Source organism: Setaria viridis, chromosome 8 (assembly GCF_005286985.2).
Source record: "Setaria viridis chromosome 8, Setaria_viridis_v4.0, whole genome shotgun sequence".
Lineage (NCBI taxonomy): Eukaryota > Viridiplantae > Streptophyta > Magnoliopsida > Poales > Poaceae > Setaria > Setaria viridis.
The window spans coordinates 30896633-30915059 of record NC_048270.2 but is presented as its reverse complement, the minus strand read 5'-3'; the positions used below and the strand labels follow the sequence as shown (position 1 = coordinate 30915059).

At 45.2% G+C, this 18427-nt stretch overlaps 1 protein-coding gene and 1 pseudogene across 1 annotated transcript; both read left to right on the top strand.

Moving 5' to 3' along the window:
- Positions 1-9477: 9477 nt before the first annotated feature.
- On the top strand, positions 9478-10691 carry LOC140220278 (uncharacterized; annotated as a pseudogene).
- A 1801-nt stretch (positions 10692-12492) lies between these two features.
- On the top strand, positions 12493-17784 carry LOC117866275 (uncharacterized). The gene is made up of 2 exons (XM_034750442.2): positions 12493-12677; positions 13769-17784. The coding sequence occupies exon 2, from the start codon at positions 13930-13932 to the stop codon at positions 17521-17523; it is 3594 nt and encodes a 1197-aa protein (XP_034606333.1). The 5' UTR covers positions 12493-12677; positions 13769-13929; the 3' UTR covers positions 17524-17784.
- Positions 17785-18427: the final 643 nt, after the last annotated feature.

The window sequence follows — 18427 nt, the reverse complement described above, 5'->3', positions numbered from 1 at the left end:
CGAGTAATATAAAAAATCATGTTGTATCTACACGTTCCTATACCGTCTAATAGGTGAAGATAGGTCCTAATCCCACCCGAGGATGTGTAGGTGCAGTTAGTTTCCATGCCCTACTCCGATCCGAGATAGAATTTCGGCAGCACCTTCCCGCTGTTCTCCAAATACACGTCTAGGATCAGAGATTGTGTATCCGGAGAACAATAGGAAGGTGCTGCTGAAACTCTTTCATGGATCGGAGTAGAGCATGGAAACTAACCGCACCTACACATCGTCAGGCTGTCCAAAAAACATGGACAATTCAAAATAGATACGGTTATAGATATGCAAATATTTGCATATTTGCAACCATATCTCTTTCGAACGGGATACATCTAACTAGGTTACGTGATATACGAACATCAAACGGAAAGAGATGTGTAAGATGCCTCACCTTGCTATCCTGCAAAGTGACGAGTCGAGGACTGTCCTTGTGAGCCTCTCCTACAAGAAAAGAAACATAGTACTGTTAAGTCAAAATTTCGGCACCAGCTCCTTGCATGAGGAGGTTTCCAAAACCTGCAACAAAGAAAGCGACACGATGGCCGACAACCACATTCTCACCAAAGAGACGGCAAGATGGCCAACAACCACAATCTCACCAAAGAGATGGCACGATGGCCGACAAATACATCCACACCAAAGAAACAGCACGACGGCCGACAACCACATCCACACCAAAGAATTTTCACAAGCAAATAGACATCCTAGTTTTCTAAATTCTGAAAAAAAAATCCTACCACCTCTCTAGACATCCTACCACCTCTCTATTTTCTATTTTTCTAATTTCATGCCTCTAATTTCTGAAAAATAATCCTACCACCTCTTTATTATTTTCAACATTTTCTAATTTCTAATATCAATCACCTATCGTAATTTTTTCTAATTTCAACAATTTCCTAGCTTGGAGGCTGCCGGCCGGGACAGGAACCGACAGGGGGCGGGCGCCGGCCGCGGGATGGGGCAACAGAGCAGGGGCGGCCGGGGAGGCCGCCGGCCGCGGGCAGGGGAGGGGCGGCTGGGCCGGGGCAGGAACTGGCAGGGGGCGGGCGCCGACCGCGGGCCAAGGCAGCGGAGCAGGAGCGGCCGAGGAGCCGGCCGGGGAGGCCACCGGCCGTTGGCAGGGGAGGGGCGGCCGGGCCGGCACCAATGGCGGGCCGCAGGGGCAGCCGGGCGGGCGGTCGGAGGGAGCGTGGCGGCGGCTGAGGGGAGCCGGGGGTGGGCCGCCGGAGGCGCGGGGCGGCAGGTGCTGCGGCGGTGGGTACAGGGCAGCCGGAGGTGTGCAAAGTGGTCTAAGGGAGCGAGGGGAGTCTGTGACCGTGTGTGGTCGTGTGCGGTGCGCAGTGGATAGGATTTAGAGTTTGCCGAGTGTCAAGATCCAAAACACTCGGCAAACCATATTTTGCCGAGTGCCCGGATCCAGAACACTCGGCAAACCCTTTTTTAATATATTTTTTTAACCAATTCGAAACGGTATATGCGCTGCTATGGGCCCATACACTAAGTTTGCCGAGTGTCTGAGGCCAAAACACTCGGCAAAGTTCTTTGATATTTCATGTACAAATAACTTCCTAACGTCCTTTACTAAATTTTTTTCGATGTACTTCGACAAACACGATCAAAATCACTTAACAATACATATTTGATTTTTCTACGAATATTGTTCCATTATTTTAGGCAGTTATAGCTCAAATTTCATTTATCTCAATTTAAATTCTATAATTAAAGTTAATACATTAAAGTTATCAAAAGGATACGAAAAATTCCCAAAATTTGAAAGGAACCAATCTATGTTGTCCATTGCCTATACAAAAAGTTTTGAAGTCTAACTCTAATTCGACCGTCACTTTGACTCCAAATCTTAATAGATCATTCTGAACTTCTAAACTCTTCTCTCGAGATGCTCCGGTTTGTAAGAGTTGTACGTGACAAAATGTGCGAAACCTTCTCAATTTTTTTTCCAAAGTCTCCACGTATGACATCATGAGATCTTGACAAATCTCGTGATTTTAAGAGTTCGTTTGCTTTTTCTAGAATTTAAAAACCATTGGGCCACACGGTTATGGTCGTATTTTCTGAACAAGATATTCAAAATTTCTTTTCATTTCCTGGGTAAGGCCCTAGAGTGGACTCAGTAACATGAATAGGATTTTTCCACTGAACTTATTCCATTATTTCAAACACTTGCAGTTCAAATTTGCCCGTAACCGAAAAAATCCTATTTGTGCTATAAATTTATTAAATATAGCAAACTGATCCACAAATATACCAAACTTGAACATGTAGTATCACATGTTGTGTATGTTGTGTGTGGAGAGTGGAAAAAGTTTGGAGGGCAGGGAAGAAAAAAATTGTTATTTTGCCGAGTGTCTACAGAAACCACCCAACAAACATAAACTTTGCCGAGTGCCTAAGGACCGACACTCGCCAAAGTGCAAACGTCCGGCACTCGGCTGTCGCACGTGCTAGGCACGTGTTAGAGATTTGCCGAGTGTGCCTTAATGACACCCGGCAACACTGTAGTTTGCCGAGTGCCTAGGGACGGACACTCGGCAAATGTATAATTTGCCGAGTGTCGCTAACGGGCACTCGGCAAAGTGCAAACGTCCGGCACGCTTCGTAACGGCTATCGCACGTGCTTGGCACGTGTTAGAGATTTGCCGAGTGCATGTTGTTTGCCGAGTGTCATTGTCGTTTTTGTCACGTGTTTCGTTCATGACACTCGGCAAACAAGTCGTTTGCCGATTGTATTTTGAATGCCGATTGTATACATGGATACACTCGGCAATCATGTAGTTTGCCGAGTGCCCGATAGATTGCACTCGGCAAAGATAAAAACACTCGGCATTTTCACGGTTTCCGTAGTGTCCGGTGCTATTTTGAGGATTGAGAAACGAACCCGATGGCACAACCGCAAATTCCGCGAAAAAAGACGGGGAGAGTAAAAAAGCGCTCTACCTGCCCATCACTGCTGCGGAAAACCCCACTCCCCTGCCGCCGGCCTCCGCCGATCACTCCACTCCGCCGCCGTCCGCCGACACCCGGTTTAGTTTAGGGGCCACCTCCGTGTTCCGGTGAGTTGCCGGACCCCCGTAGCCGCCGCATACCCTCCTCCTCCTTCCATTTTCTTGGCTTGGTTGCGACTAGTCTAGGTTGCTGTTGCTGGGCACCGGTACTCTGCTATATGCCTATATAGTGCTACGGAACGCAAGCTCTCGACCCCCTGTTCTTCGATCCGCGCGGGGACGTGGGATTTGGGAGCAAAGATTCGTGGGTTTTGTCGTGGTGAAGGATTTGTTCCGCTTAATTCATAGAATTGGGGAAACATTTCACTGATCTGGGTGCCAGGAGTTGGTGTCGTTTCGATGCTAGGTTTCTGGTATCATTGTCACCTGTGTGCAGCAATTCAATCGGTTGCAATTAGGTGGATTAGAGGTGGCCTCTGTGCACAAAGTGGATTCTTCTTGCGTGGTACATTAGCACAAGTAAGAGGGGACAAGTTTGTTGCTTGTCCCAATTATTAGCCTCCAATTTTTCTCCCTCTTGCTCTGGGCCGGTCGATGCTCCTGTCCTTTATCCCAGTAATTTTGTTTAGGGACTGCGCTGTGCCACTGTGAAAAATAAATGTAAAATGTTATGCCTTGACTATTTCGATCTGTGGCGGTCATTATCAGTTTCTTGATGAATAGTGATAGTATCTGTAGAACTGAGGCCGAAGTTGTCATGAAGAGGGTACAAACTACAGTGCTAGAAATACCTTGTGGCGATGCAAAATATGAAGTGTTGTAACATTGACATAAATATTTAGGCTAGCATATTTGTCAAAAAAAAATTGTGTGTTGGCGCTAATAAATTATATTGACCTGATCCAATGTATTGACTTTTACTTGAGATGTTTCAGTTACCTATTTCAAGTACTTGTCCTTGTGTTTTTTGCTTGTCTATTGATCGAATCTTTATCTTATATCTTCATTAGTGTGATATGTAGTTTTTTCGGGCATATTTCACAGTATGTTCCTATTTTGACACTGCTGCCAGGCTTGATATGTTAATTATCTGTTTGAGATATGTAGTTTGTTGAGTTAGGTCTGTTGTGTAGCTATTTCTATAACATTAACAAACTTCTGTCAAATCCTCATGGACTACAAATAATGGTGAAGGCAATTCTAAATTTTATTATCATGTAATTGTATCATGCTAACCCCTGTCCCCAGTCCAGTAAAAGGCTTAGCTTTGAATTTCTTATCATTTACTGTTTGCTCACGTCTATTATATCATTAAGTTCTTCTCACAGGAACCTTAAATGCAATAAGTAGTACTACATCCTTGATACACATAGGTGTTTGATGATACGATGTCCCCTATTTGCAGTGTCCTTGTATAATCAACATAGCTTTGTGATTGTGGGTTCAACAGCTAAGATTTTATCATGTGTAATTTTTTCTATTACCAACAAACTTATACTTGTATACATTCAGCAACTGATGTACTGAAATGTTATTTGGGAGAACTTGCTAGACACGTACTATGGTGGAATGCAACAGAGAAGAGGCCGTAAGGGCCAGAAGAATTGCTGTAAAGAAGCTACAAAATAAAGATTTTTCTTGTGCATGAAGGATTGCGCCCGTCAAGCTCAAAGGCTTTATCCAGAGCTTGAGAACTTATCCCAGTTGTTAACTGTCTGTGAAGTGTATTGCGCAGCAGAGACAAAGATCAGCAGAGACTTGGACTGGTACGGTATTCTGCAAGTAGAGGTAACAGCAGATGTCACAGTCATAACAAAGCACTATGACAAACTTGCGTATTGGCTTCATCCTGATAAAAATACTCTTCCTGGTGCTATGCTGCTTTCAAGTTGGTTTCAGAAGCTCATGCGATATTGTGTGATAATGTGAAGCGATCTCTGCATGACATGAAAAGACAGCATGCTTCCAGAGAAGTGACGGGAAATGTCATCCGACAATCAGGCAAAAATCATCCAGACAAATGTAATATGGGTGGACGTACAACACTAAGTGATTTTACAATGGTGTTCTCGACTATATGTCCGCATTGTCTTTTCTAGAATACGCTAGAGAGCTACGTATCATTCAATTAAGTAGAGAGAAAAAGTTATTTTACAACACGGGTCAACCGGGCGCACGCACATGGATTAAGATTACGAAAAGGATTACATGGCCAACTTAGACATCCCACAGCAACTAGATGCTTAATATTAGGTTGTCATTGCACACCCTGGCCAACCTATGGCCGCCATACTTAGTTGCCCCGGCAGAGCACCATATCCGCCTTGCTTCAGCCGCAATTGTCTCTATCAGCTGCTGTGCCATCTTCGTTTCTCCTCTATTGAATACCCTGCTATTACGTTCCTTCCAAATCATCCAAGAAACTAGCATGAAGGTAGAGTCAATCCCCTTTCTTCTGGTGCTATTAAGCCTTTCTCTCTTCAGCAGCCACCAATCCAGAAGAGAGATATTTGCTGTCGGAGCCATCTGGGGTATGCCAATCACCTGACAACAGCAAACCAAACCTGTTGAGCATAACTGCAGCGAGCAAGAAGGTGCTCCGCTGTCTCTGATTCTTGGCTGCAGAGTGTGCAATCATCGTTGTTCTGCAGGCCATGTCGCTTACGACGCGCTGCCATCCAAATCCTCTCTCTGAGGGCCAGCCATACGAAGAACTTGATCTTGAGGGGTGCCCATGCTTTCCAAACAGCTGTGTATGCCGGGTAATTCGTTGAGCCGAAGAAGAAAACCTTGTAGGCAGAGCGCGCAGAATATATCCCAGTGCTCTCCCAGTGCCAAGCCACTTTGTCTTCGGCGCCTTGTTGTAGTTGGATCTCCGAAACGATGTGCCACAGCTCAACATATTGGTTCAGAGAGCGCACTGTAGCGCGCTCGACAACATCCTTGATCCACTGTTTCTCCCTCAATGCATCAGCTACTGTTCTTGTTTGCCTGATTTTGAGCGTAACCATTTGGCAAAGCTCCGGAGCAAGTATGTAAGGGGATGAGTTGCCCAACCAATTGTCGGTCCAGAATAAGGCATAACCATTTGGCCTGATTGTCGGTCCAGAATATGTCCGCATTGTCAGAAGCAATTTATGTACTACCAAATGAATCTTAGTCAGCTGTGATAGCTGCGGCGAAAACTTCTTTGCATTCAAGCTGCATGAGCAAGCTGTGCCCTCGAGATTACTATCAGCTGCACCTAACAGTTCTCCAGTACAACCAGAAATGATTTCATGTCAACAACATCGTGTTCCTAATCAACAGGTCCAGTGCAATAAGGTTTGTGCTGCAGGAGGGAACATGGACTCCGATCATTGGTGCATGCCTCACATAGTGATGACACAAAATGGGATGGAAGGTCATGTGGTGATAGGGAAGGTAGGCCAGAGACAAGAAGTGCTGTACTTCAGTTTTCAGCTGTCAACCACACTCACCCTTTTTCACCTTCGGGAGACAAGGGTACAATTGAAATTTGAAAGTATAATGCAAGATTCTTCAGATCCAAACTTTGTTGCCAATCAGAACTTGAGTAGAGAAGATGCATCTACAGTGCTAAATGCTGCAGCGTACTGCAGTCTTGAGGGATTATGTAAGAGGAAGCAAGATGATTGCACTGACAGCAGCCACAATAGACTCCTGTAACAATAAAAGGCAAATGGTGGACAATTCACTCTCTGATTCTGCTTCGGGAAATGTTACAATGTTGAGATCTTCTGTGGTGTTTAGTGAATATATACCTGTGACTAAGAATCAATCTGCTGAACTCCTTCCTAGCAAAATGGACAGCCAAGAGGAAGAAAATTCAACACATATATCAGATGTATGGCAGTACTGAGATTACCTATAAGTGTCCTGACTTCTTTGATTTTGGAAAGTTAAGAGACTCTAAAAGGATTGCAGTTGGTCAAATCTGGGCACTTTATGATGATCATGATTTGATACCAAGAGTTTATGCTCAGATAAATCGCGTCGATGCTGCCAACCTTAAAGTTCTATTAACTTGGCTGGAGCACAACACAATGAATGAACTAAAGTCCAGGTGGACTTATGAAGAATTGTCTGTTGCATGTGGAAGCTTTTCCTTAGGGGAATCATATGTACTGCAAGACCCATCCATGTACTTATCCCATACACTACGGGAAACTTTAAATTTGCCGAGTGTTTTCTTTTTGCCGAGTGTTTTTTTTCGGACACTCGGCAAACAAGCTCTTCGCCGAGTGCCAAGCCAAAAACACTCGGCAAAAAAATAACACTCGGCAAATCGTGGCTTTGCCGAGTGTCAAATAAAAAACACTCGGCAAAGCCCCCTCTTTGCCGAGTGCCAAAAAAAACACTCGGCAAAGAGGGGGTTTGCCGAGTGTCAAAAAAAAACACTCGGCAAAGAGAGGGGTTTGCCTAGTGTTTTTTTTTTGACACTCGGCAAAAAAAATTTTTTTTTTCCTCTTTTCACCATGAAATTTTTTCTACTCCCCACATACAACATGTGGTACTCCATGTTAAAATTTGGTATATTTTTGAATTTATTTGCTATATTTAATTAATTAATTGCATTTCAAGGGAATTTTTGGTATAAGTCAAATTTGAACTGCAAGTGATTCGAATTATGGAACAAAATGAGTAGAAAAATGATATTCATGTTATTTGGACCAATTTGAGACCTGACCCATGAAATGAAAAGAAATTTCGAACATCTTGTTCAGGAAACACGATCATGAACGTGTCGCAGTAGTATTTTTAAATTGTAAAAAAAACAATCAAAGTCTTAAAATCTTAAGATTTGTCATGATGTGATGATATAATACGTGGAGGCTGTGGAAAAAAATTGAGAAGGTTTTGCACATTTCATCATGTACGACGATTACAAACCGAAGCATCTCAGAAGAAGAATAGTAACTTTAAGAAGGATTCGATAAAATTTAGAGTCGAAGTGACGGTCGAGTTCGGTTTGACTACAAAACTTTTTGTATAGTAAGTAGAAAACCTATATTGGTTTGTGTGAAAATTTGGTATTTTTTTGAAACTGTTGGATATTTTTTAAATTTTTTTCAAAAAACGTTTGCCGAGTGTCCTACGCTGGACACTCGGCAAAGAAAACTCTTTACCGAGTGTCCACGTAGGACACTCGGCAAACCATCCGCCCGGCCCCAATTAATAAGTGCCTCCCCCGGCCCCCTGGCCTCTCACTCCCCTCACCCGGCCGGCCCTCACTCCCCTCACTCCCTCCTCTCTCCCTCCTCTCTCCCTCCCGCCGCCGCCCGAAGGCCCCCGCCGCCGCGCGCCGCCCGCCGTCCCGCGCCCGCCGTCCCGCGCTCCCGGATCCGCCACCGCCGGCCGCCGGATCCGCCGCTGCCCGCCGCCCCGGCCCCCGCCGCCGCCCGCCGCCCCGGCCCCCGCCGCCGCCCGCCGCCCCGGCCCCCGCCGCCGCCCGCCGCCCCGGCCCCCGGATCCGCCGCCCCGGCCCCCGCCGCCGCACCGGCCCCCGGATCCGCCGCCGCCGCCCCGGCCCCCGGATCCGCCACCCCGGCCCCCGGATCCGCCGCCCCGACCCCCGGATCCGCCCGCTGCCCCGGCCCCCGGATCCGCCGCCGCCGCCCGGATCCGCCGCCGCCGCCCCGGCCCCCCGGCGCCCGGCCCCCGGCCCCCGGCCCCCGGATCCGCCGCCCGCCCGTCCCCTCCACCGGATCCGCCGGCGCCGGGGCCTGAAGAGAAGAGGAGAGGATGGTGGCGGCGGCGGCGACGGAGCAGTGGCGGTGCGTGATTTTTTTTTATTTTTTCAATAATTGTTCGCCGAGTGTTTTCTGGGCACTCGGCAAAGTCTTTGCCGAGTGCCCGACACAAAACACTCGGCGAACTAGTGTTTGCCTACTCTATATTTGCCGTGTGCCGTTTGCCGAGTGTTACACTCGGCAAACGGTTCGCTGAGGGTATTCTGCCCTTCGCCGAGTGCCCCTGGCACTCGGCAATTTGACTGTGTCCGGTAGTGATAGAGTTTCTTGGGTAAAAGGCAAAAATAGGATCTCATTGGAAATTCAACCTAAGAAGGGTGAAGTATGGGCTCTTTACAAAGAATCAAGCATGCCATGGAACTCATGCACAGATAACCATCAGTCCTGCAACTATGATGTTGTTGAAGTTTCCGGTTTCTTAATGAATGTTGGTGTCATTGTCTACCCCTTGGTCAGAATTGAAGGCTTTGTTAGTCTATTTGCGAAAGCAAAGGATAAGTGCCATTTTTTGATCCCATCACGTGAGCTATTCCGGTTTTCTCACAGCATCCCCTGTTATAGAACAAATGGAAAAGAAAAGGCAGGGGTATCAGAAGGGTTCCTGGAACTGGTACTGCAGCTCTTCCATGGGACTTTGCCACAACATTTTCTCCAATTAATATGAACTCTCTTGGCAAGAGTAGTGAACTCGTCGCTGTACCACATATCCTGATTCTGAATTCCACAATTTTGATGAAGGCCGCTCATGTGAGAAGTTCGAACGTGGACAAATTTGGGCTGTCTACAGCAGCAAAGATACACTCCCCAACCTCTATGTATGATTAAGCAAAGTTGAGACAGAACCATTCAAGGTACATTTGACCTGGCTGAAGGCTTGTCCTCAGAACGAGGTGGAGAAACTTTGGTTGGAGCATGATATACATTTTTTTTGAACGAACGAGTGTGTGCCTATTTCATTGATAGAGCAGGAGTTTACATGAAAAAACAAAAACAAAAGGAAAGGAAAACACGGCGTGCCGTGCGGTGAGCCGTGCGACAAGATAAGGGACTACTCTCGCGTAGAAGTAACGCTAGGACTTTCACCCCGCCACTGCCAAGCTGACGCATCCTCCCTGATTTTCACCATAAGCGTCGTCGTTCTCTCGTGTCTGTTGAAGACACGCGCGTTTCGTTCTTTCCAAATCTCCCACATAATGAGTGGAGTCAGACTTCTCAGAGCTTTACGCGGTGAATCCGGTGTCGTAGTTATATAAGTCTACTATTCCATTGCGTTGGATGAGGGCCGCCATGCATTTGGCCTGAGCCTTGGCTGCGCTATCCATGTCGCCGTTAGATCCCAGATTCTCCCAATGTATCTGCACTGGGCCAAGATGCGGTGGCTAGTCTCCATGATCGGTCTGCAGAGGGTGCAAGTGGTGTTGTGCGGCCATCCGCGTTTGGTCAATCTGTCCGCAGACCCTAGCATGACATACATATGAGGTGTGGTAATTTTGAAATTGGGAATTCGACAGCTGAGTGCCATGAAAAGTGTGCCTTCTCACATATGGTCACAACTGTTCAAATTGGTACAGAATGCCAGGTTAAGATTGTTTCAAAGGTAGGTGAGGTCTGGGCGATCTACAAGAACTGGTCACCCGATTGGGTTCCTTCCAGGAACTGTCATCGAGCTGAGTATGCTATCGGTGAGGTCATCAAGTGCACTGAAGGTGGCACATTGTTTGCCTTTCTGACTAAAGTTGACGGCCACGTCGCTGTGTTCAAGCCTGATGCACGATCGAGCGCGTTGGAGATACCAACAAAAGAGAACAGGAGGTTTTCGCATCGGATACCGTCGTTCCGCCTGACAGAAGAGAACAGCGGCAAGCTCCGTGGCTTCTATGAGCTTGACCCGGCCGCTGTTCCTGACGTTCTTTGGTAGGAAGGATCTTGCCCAGACTGCTGCTGTCGATGTACTGGTCTCAAGATTGCAAGGTCCAGCAAATGTCTGAACCTGTAGGGAAAATATTAGTACCATATATGCTATCTGTTATATCTGAATTGTAGACTGTGAGGAGAACCACGCATTGCATGTCGTCGCACTGTTATCTGATCAGGTCCTCAGTGTTTGTGGCTAGGTGGTTGTTTGGATTTGGTTATTTCTCTCGTGTAAATGTTCCTCTTGCGCATTTTGCTGTGAATTTATTTGTTCATGTGAAATCTCAAATAGGTGTTGGAATCGTGGTCTCTGACAATTTTCACGCAACTCTTTCTGAATGCACTGAAACTGTATAGTAATCGTAAAAAAAACAAAAAGAAAACTGTGTGGTAAGCACCGGGGGATATCATCATTGTTTGCTTAATTAGTATTGTTCTTTGCACCAGATGAGTACTCCGGTTTCAGGCACCAAAACTGTTGCGCATAAATATAACATTAAAAAAAAGCTACACTTCCCTTAGCACTGGAGAAATATCATACTCCACTTTAAAATATAGCTACTTTTATGTATTTCAAGTCAAACTATCTCAGACTTAATCAAATTTATAGAAAAAATATTTATAGGTACGACATCAAATATACATCATGAAAAATTATAAAAAACTTACTGAAAAAATAAATCATGGCCGTAGACCATGAAGCATTTTTAAAGAAAATTATTTAGTTTTTCTTCATTTGAAAATATAATTCACATCTTAGACAATAAATAAAACTCTCATCCGAGCCGTCGGCACGGTCCGGAGTGCTGTATCATGCCTAGACTTGTAGACACGTCATGCCATGCCGGCATGGCATGGCAAGCCTCTTACTAGACCCAAGCACGGTCGTGGCACGCCGGTACGTCTTCGTACCATTCTAGCCTAAGCATGATCCTCACAATACATGTGTTTGTCTTTTATTGTTGCTCAAGTACTTTTACTCTCATACATAGAAAATAATTTCTAAAATTAATAGAGGAAATAAATCATATTATATAAATATTGTAGACGAATGTTATGACTACTTGTGGCATATGAGAACTCAACATTATTACGTTACGAATGACTATTATCACGATTCCATACTTGTAAGGTAGATTTTGTGGCTTCCGTTCATGATAGTAATTATGTTAGGCTATATGACACATAAAACGAATGATATTAGGATGATATAATCTACGGATGTGTTAATGGGATATTTCCGTGCCGTGCAGGTCCAAGCACGTCCCAAGATATTGTGCCATGCCGTTCCACCCCTCGTGCCGAGATTTTAGGCACGGCACGACCCTCGCATTTGTACCGTACCGGTATGGTCCAAAATTTATTGTACCATGCCGTGCTTATGGATTGTGCCCAAAATATCGTGCTTCGAGCGGCCCACAAATAGCACGGCTCAAATCCCAGCTCTACTCACATCAGTACGGTTACATGTTGGTAAGAGTAAATAACTGAGCCCCAACTCACCATAGAGCATGAATCTCAACACGCATGGTCAAAGGAAATTTTTAGTTTTTCTTCATTTACAAAATACAATTCACATCTTAGATGGTTAATTTATTTCAAAAAAATCTTAGACAATTAATAAAAAAGTTATCGGTACGATTACTGGTTGGTAAAAGTAGAGTAGATAGCTAAGCCACAGCTCTTACTGTTCGTCTGTTCTATCGATCCATCCATCCATTAATCACGAGATCGAGTCAAGTGATGAACGAAGATCTCAAGGCAACGGAAGGGCAAAACTGTCATTTGCAGCGCACCACCACCCACTCCTCACACGACACGCGTGCACTGCGCTCTGCCCGTCACTGCGGCAAAACTCGACCGCCCCAATCGATCCACCGACCGATCGCTTCCTCGCCGGAGCCGCTGCCCGTCTCCCGGCACCGCCCGCGCCGGCCTCTCCATCAATCGAGAGCGTGTCCTTCCCCTGGCCGCCCTTTTCCTGCCGCCGGTGCGTGTCCTTCCCCACCTTTCTTGGATAGCCGCCGCTGCTCTGTTTCGCTTGATGCGCGGCCGCGTGGGAGCGCGGCGAGTGAGAGGTAGTCGTAGGGACATCTGATTCGGTTAGTACTACTTCAGCAGAATGGCACATTGATCTTTTGTGGTAGGTAGGAATTGGTACCCGTGCTTCTCGATTTGTACGACGATCGGCTGCAATGCGCGAGTTGAATCTGTCCAAAGAGGCAGCCTTTTGTCCGCGCTAGCAAAAATTTGGGGGGAGGGATGCTTGTCGAGTCCCTCTGTAGTCTGTAGTCTTTGCTCCAGCTCGGGGGCCTCCTTTTCCAGCTATCCTATGGATGTGCTTAGAAGGCTTATGGTTGATGTCCTGAACAAAATCCTCCCTAATTTTTTTGGAACGTCCTCGCTGTGATCTCCATGATTGTCATAGAGTTGTTCCAGCTACAGTTTTACCATTGTTATAGTGCTGCGGCTATTGATTTGTGGGAAGATCCATTTTCCGTAATCCTTTTCCGGCCTCTGTGATTACTGTATTGACCACAAGACCTTTTGGGGCACGAGGAATTGGAAACACAGTGCATATACAGATTGATTTGGAAATTATGCTTAAATGATAACTCATCCTATGCCTTTCAGAGAACTCCAGAAAAGAATTTCTGTTGTGTGAGCTAGCCTATTATGTTCAAGCACTGCCTGGTAATCTTGAGTGAATCAAAGTGTCTCGTATAGGAGTTTTAAATCATATGTGGATTTGGTTCAAATCCTTACTTGATAGAAGTAGCTATATGCGCGCTTATGGATTTAGCCACCATGCAGTTATTATATCTGGTTTACTCCAGTTGTTTCCACTGTCAGATTTGCAAGATTTCCTATTGCTTATGTATTTTATTTCTTGTTATGTCTACCAGTAGCAAGTTAAATGTAATAAGTGGCAATACAGTTTATTCATCCATCCTCAATTTTCACATCTGTGATTAATGTTATGTCGTCTCCAACTAATAGTATCCTTGCACAACTTTGCTGTTTTCTGGCGCTACTAAGCTTTTGTCATGGCTAACATACTTGTTCTTTGTATACATGCAGGACTTGATGCGCTAAAAGTTCTAGTTGTGTTGCATAGATTGATCCAACGCATTACTACTGCTTCAAGATAGTCTGTTCCTGAAAGCATGTTGGCCAGTGTGTACTAACGTCAGCCTGGTAGCAGTGTATCATAAGGCTATTGGGACAATTTGCTAGATATTATGATGGAGTTCAACAAAGAAGAGGCCTTACTTGCCAAAGAAATTGCTCTAAGGAAGGTGAAAACTAAAGACTTTTTGGGTGCCCAAAGGATTGCACTTAAAGCTCAAAGGCTTTATCCAAAGCTTGAAAACTTACCCCAGCTGTTAGCTATCTGTGAGGTGCATTGTGCTGCAGAGGTGAAGGTCAATGGAGACATGGACTGGTATGGTATCCTCCAAGTAGAGGCAACAGTGGATGGAACAGTCATAAGAAAGGAATATGAGAAACTTGCCTTTTTACTTCACCCTAGTAAAAATACTCTTCCTGGTGCTCAAGCTGCTTTCAAGTTGGTTTCAGAAGCTCATACGATATTGTGTGATCATGTGAAGCGATCTCGATATGACATCAAAAGACAGTGTGATCCCCAAGAAATGTCAAAGGAAACTACATGGCTAGCAGATGGGACTCGTGCAAGAAAAAGTGATGTGGCTGAACACATGCCACCATCTGACTTTGTAATGGTCTTCTGGACCATATGTCCACACTGCTGGAAGCGATTTGTGTATTATCAGCGGAACTTTTTGATCTGCTGTGATGACTGCAGCAAAAACTTTTTTGCATTCAAGCTACATGAGGAGGCTGTTCCCTCAAGATTCCTTGTTGCTGCTCCAAATAATTCTCAAGTTTCATCTGAAATGTTTTCACGTCAAAAACATGGTGTCTGCAATCCACAGTTCCAGAACAGTAAGCTTCATAAAACAGGAGGGAATGTGGATTCTGAGCCAATGATGCATGCTAGAAAAAGTGATGAACATGTAGAATGGGATTGCAGGCCAGATGGTGATCAGGAGGGTAGCTGCACAGGGACAAGAAGTGAGGTAGTTGAATCTTCAACAATAAACCTAATTCACTCTCCTACACCTTCTGTAAACAAGTGTACAAGTAGGATGATGCCAGATCCTCCAGATCCATACTTTGTTGCCACTCAACACATGAGTAGAGAAGATGCATCTACAACGCTAAATACTGCAGGGTCTGACAGTCTTGTCAGATCAGGTAAAAGAAAGCAAGATGATGGTGCCGACAACTGCCTCAGCAGGGACTCCTGTAACAACAAAAGGAAGAGGGTCGAAAAGTACAATTCACTCTCTGATGCTGATTCCGGTGATGATAAAATATCTAGCGTCAATGTTGCTGGTGCTGACAGTCAATCAGCTAAAAATCACCTCAGCAAAGTGGACAGCCAAGGGGATGGAGATGCAACGCGTAAAGGCAATGCTAATTCAAGTGATGACAAGATATTTGATGATAATGTTGCTGGTGCTGACAGTCAATCAGCTGAATATTGCCCTAGCAAAGTCGACAGCCAAGCTGACGGAAATGCAACACATGAATGCGATGCTATTCAATCAGCTGAATATTGCCTTAGCAAAGTCGACAGCCAAGCTAACGGAAATGCAACACATGATAGTGTTGCTGGTGCTGACAATCTATCAGCTGGACATGTCTCCAGCAAAGTTTACAGCCAAGGGGATGGAGACACAACACATGAAGGCAGTGCTAACACTAATGATGATGAAATGTTTAATGGTAATGTAGCTAGTTCGAACAATCAATCAGCTGAACATCTGCTCGGCAATCGCCAAGTGCACAGAAATGAAACACATGATGTCACTGCTAGTTCTGGAGACTCTGAAACGTTTAATGATATTGCTGCTCGTGCTGACAATCAAACAGCTGAGCATCTCTACAGCAAAGTGAACAGTCAAGGGGATGGAAATGCAACACATGAAGGAAATGCTAAATCTGGTGATGGTAAAATGTTTAGTGATAATATTGCTTGTTCTAACAATCAATCTTCTGAACATCACCATAGAGAAATGGACAGCCAAGGGAATGGAATTGCAACACACAAATGCAATGCTGATTCTGATACTGTCGGTGATCAGGGCAATGTCAATTCTGAAGCTACTGATACCATTGGTGAGAAGAGTTGCTATTCTGGGTGCCTCTCCTTACCTGATCATCCAAATATCATTGATTTTGAGAAGTTCAGGGATGTCAATATGTTTTCAGTTGGTCAGATCTGGGCCCTTTATGATAACCTTGATGGTATGCCAAGATTCTATGCTCGAATAATGCAGCTTGATGCTTCAGACTTCAAAGTACATTTGGCTTGGCTGGAGCATGATCCAATGAATGAAGAAGAGAACAAATGGACCGACAAAGAACTACCTGTTGCTTGTGGAAAATTTTGCTTAAGGAAAACAAGAGATATATCACAAAACATGTCCATGTTTTCTCACATTGTTCCATGTGCGGACGGTAACAAAAGAAATTCGTATGTGATACACCCTGTTAAGGGTGAGGTATGGGCTCTTTACAAGGGATGGAGCATGGAATGGAGCTCAGATGCAGATAACCATAGATCCTATGAGTATGAAGTTGTGGAAGTCCTGTCAGATATATCAGCTGATGGTGGTTTCACTGTTACCCCACTGGTCAGGATTAAGGGTTTTGTCAGTTTATTTGCGACAGCTAGGGACAAATCCTCATTCACAATAACATCAAGTGAGCTACTCCAGTTTTCTCACAGGATCCCCTTTTATAGGACAACTGGAAATGAAAAAGTTGGCGTCCCAGGAGGATTTCTGGAACTGGACAGTGCATCTCTCCCCACTGACCTGGATGCAGCATTTCCTTCTGTTGCTCTAGACTCTTACAAGTCTACCAACAGTATGTCCGTTGGTTTGAGAACTGATAGCATGAATGTTGGAATGGATCCTGGAACTGAGCATATTGTTCTAGAGAAAAATCACTGTGAAGCACATTTGCCTATGGAAAATCATAAGTATACCTCTTTTGAACAAGATACATTCTCGCAGGAAAATGCCCATGGTGCCAACGATTTTGGTGATTCCTATCAGCAGAATTGCCTTTCCCCCAAAACTTTCACATATCCTGATTCTGCTTTCCACAATTTTGAAGAACTCCGCTCACATGAGAAGTTCGAATGTGGGCAAATATGGGCTTTATACAGTGATGTTGATGAATTCCCCAAGTTCTATGGCTGGGTAAGAGAAGTTGAGATGGAGCCGTTCAAAGTGCATTTGACCTGGCTTGAGGTTTGTCCTCAACAGGAGCAGGAGGAACAGTGGTTGGAGCAGGGGATAGCTACAAGCTGTGGTACATTTCAGGTTCGAGACTGGAAAGCCATTTATGACACAAATGGCGCTTTCTCTCATGTCGTACATGCCCGAAAGACTAGCAACAAGTGGCAATTTGAAATTCATCCGCAAGTAGGTGAGATCTGGGCCATCTACATGAACTGGTCGCCTGATTGGGCTCCTAGTGGCAACCGTGCCGAGTATGCTATAGGCAAGATAAAGAGGCGCACTAGATCTGGCATAGTATTTGACTTTTTGACCAAAGTTGATGGATATGTCGCTGTGTTCAAGCTTGATAATCAAAGGGGGGCATTAAAGGTACGAGCGAAGGAGAACATGAGATTTTCTCACCGGATACCCTCGTTCTGCCTGACAGAAGAAAATGGTGGTGAGCTCCGTGGCTTCTACGAGCTAGACCCAGCTTCTGTCCCCAACGATTTTCTATAGATGAATGATGTTCCTGGAATCATTCTTGATGCATTACTTGTCTGAAGGCTGTGTAGGCGAATTTATCTCACATTAGAGTTTTCTTGTGTTCTGTTGAACGTCTGAACTTGTAAGCCTGTAAGGTGCAACCATGTGTGGTTTATTTATGTGAGAACCATGCTAGCATTATTCTGGAATTGTACTGTATGTCAGAACCAGGCATTGTTGCAGCCACTTGCTGTTTATGTTCCTATGTCTCTGGAATTTTCTCTGTTCCTCTCCTGTGCATTCTGTTTTGAGGCAAATGTACTAGATTACTCCCCACTCCTGTGTCCAACATTGAGCTGAAATCGCAACGTTTATGTGCCTGACATTTTCCATTCTGTTCTTTTCGGATTCAGTGAAGCAGTGTAGAGTGTACGGGCTGACCAATCTTGATTATCGCCCTTGCCATTGTTTGGACTGAAGAGATTTAGTCTCCTAATGTTGCAGGTTCGCCGACCAGTCTAATTTCAGCGTGTACTTGTTTAACTCTGAATTTGTGAATTTATTTTAATCTCTGAATGGCAAAATTCTGTCAGTTGTTGTCTTGTTGAAACAGATGTATGGCTGCAATCGTATGCCGTTGCTCAGGCAGCTCAGGCTGTTACCACATCCTTGAGAATGGATCAGACCCATCTGCAGGGTTAGAGCAGGTTAGATCCTGGTCAGTTTTAGACCGGACGGACGCAGATGCTCATGCCTGGCACGTGCCTTCATCCTGTCAAGCCGGGTGGCGGCTTGATCCTCTGGGAGATGAGCCGGTGCCGGCGGCGGCCGGCGGGTCGTTGCTGGACATGGTGCCCCGTCTTGGTATGGCACTCTGAAACCATCTCTTGCGGCTCAAAATCGGATTGAGTTGATTGGGAAATCCGGATCTTCCTCG

Bases quoted from the DNA above. Each gene is read 5' to 3' on its own strand.
- LOC117866275 (XM_034750442.2), top strand. From the start codon at position 13,930: ATGATGGAGTTCAACAAAGAAGAGGCCTTACTTGCCAAAGAAATTGCT.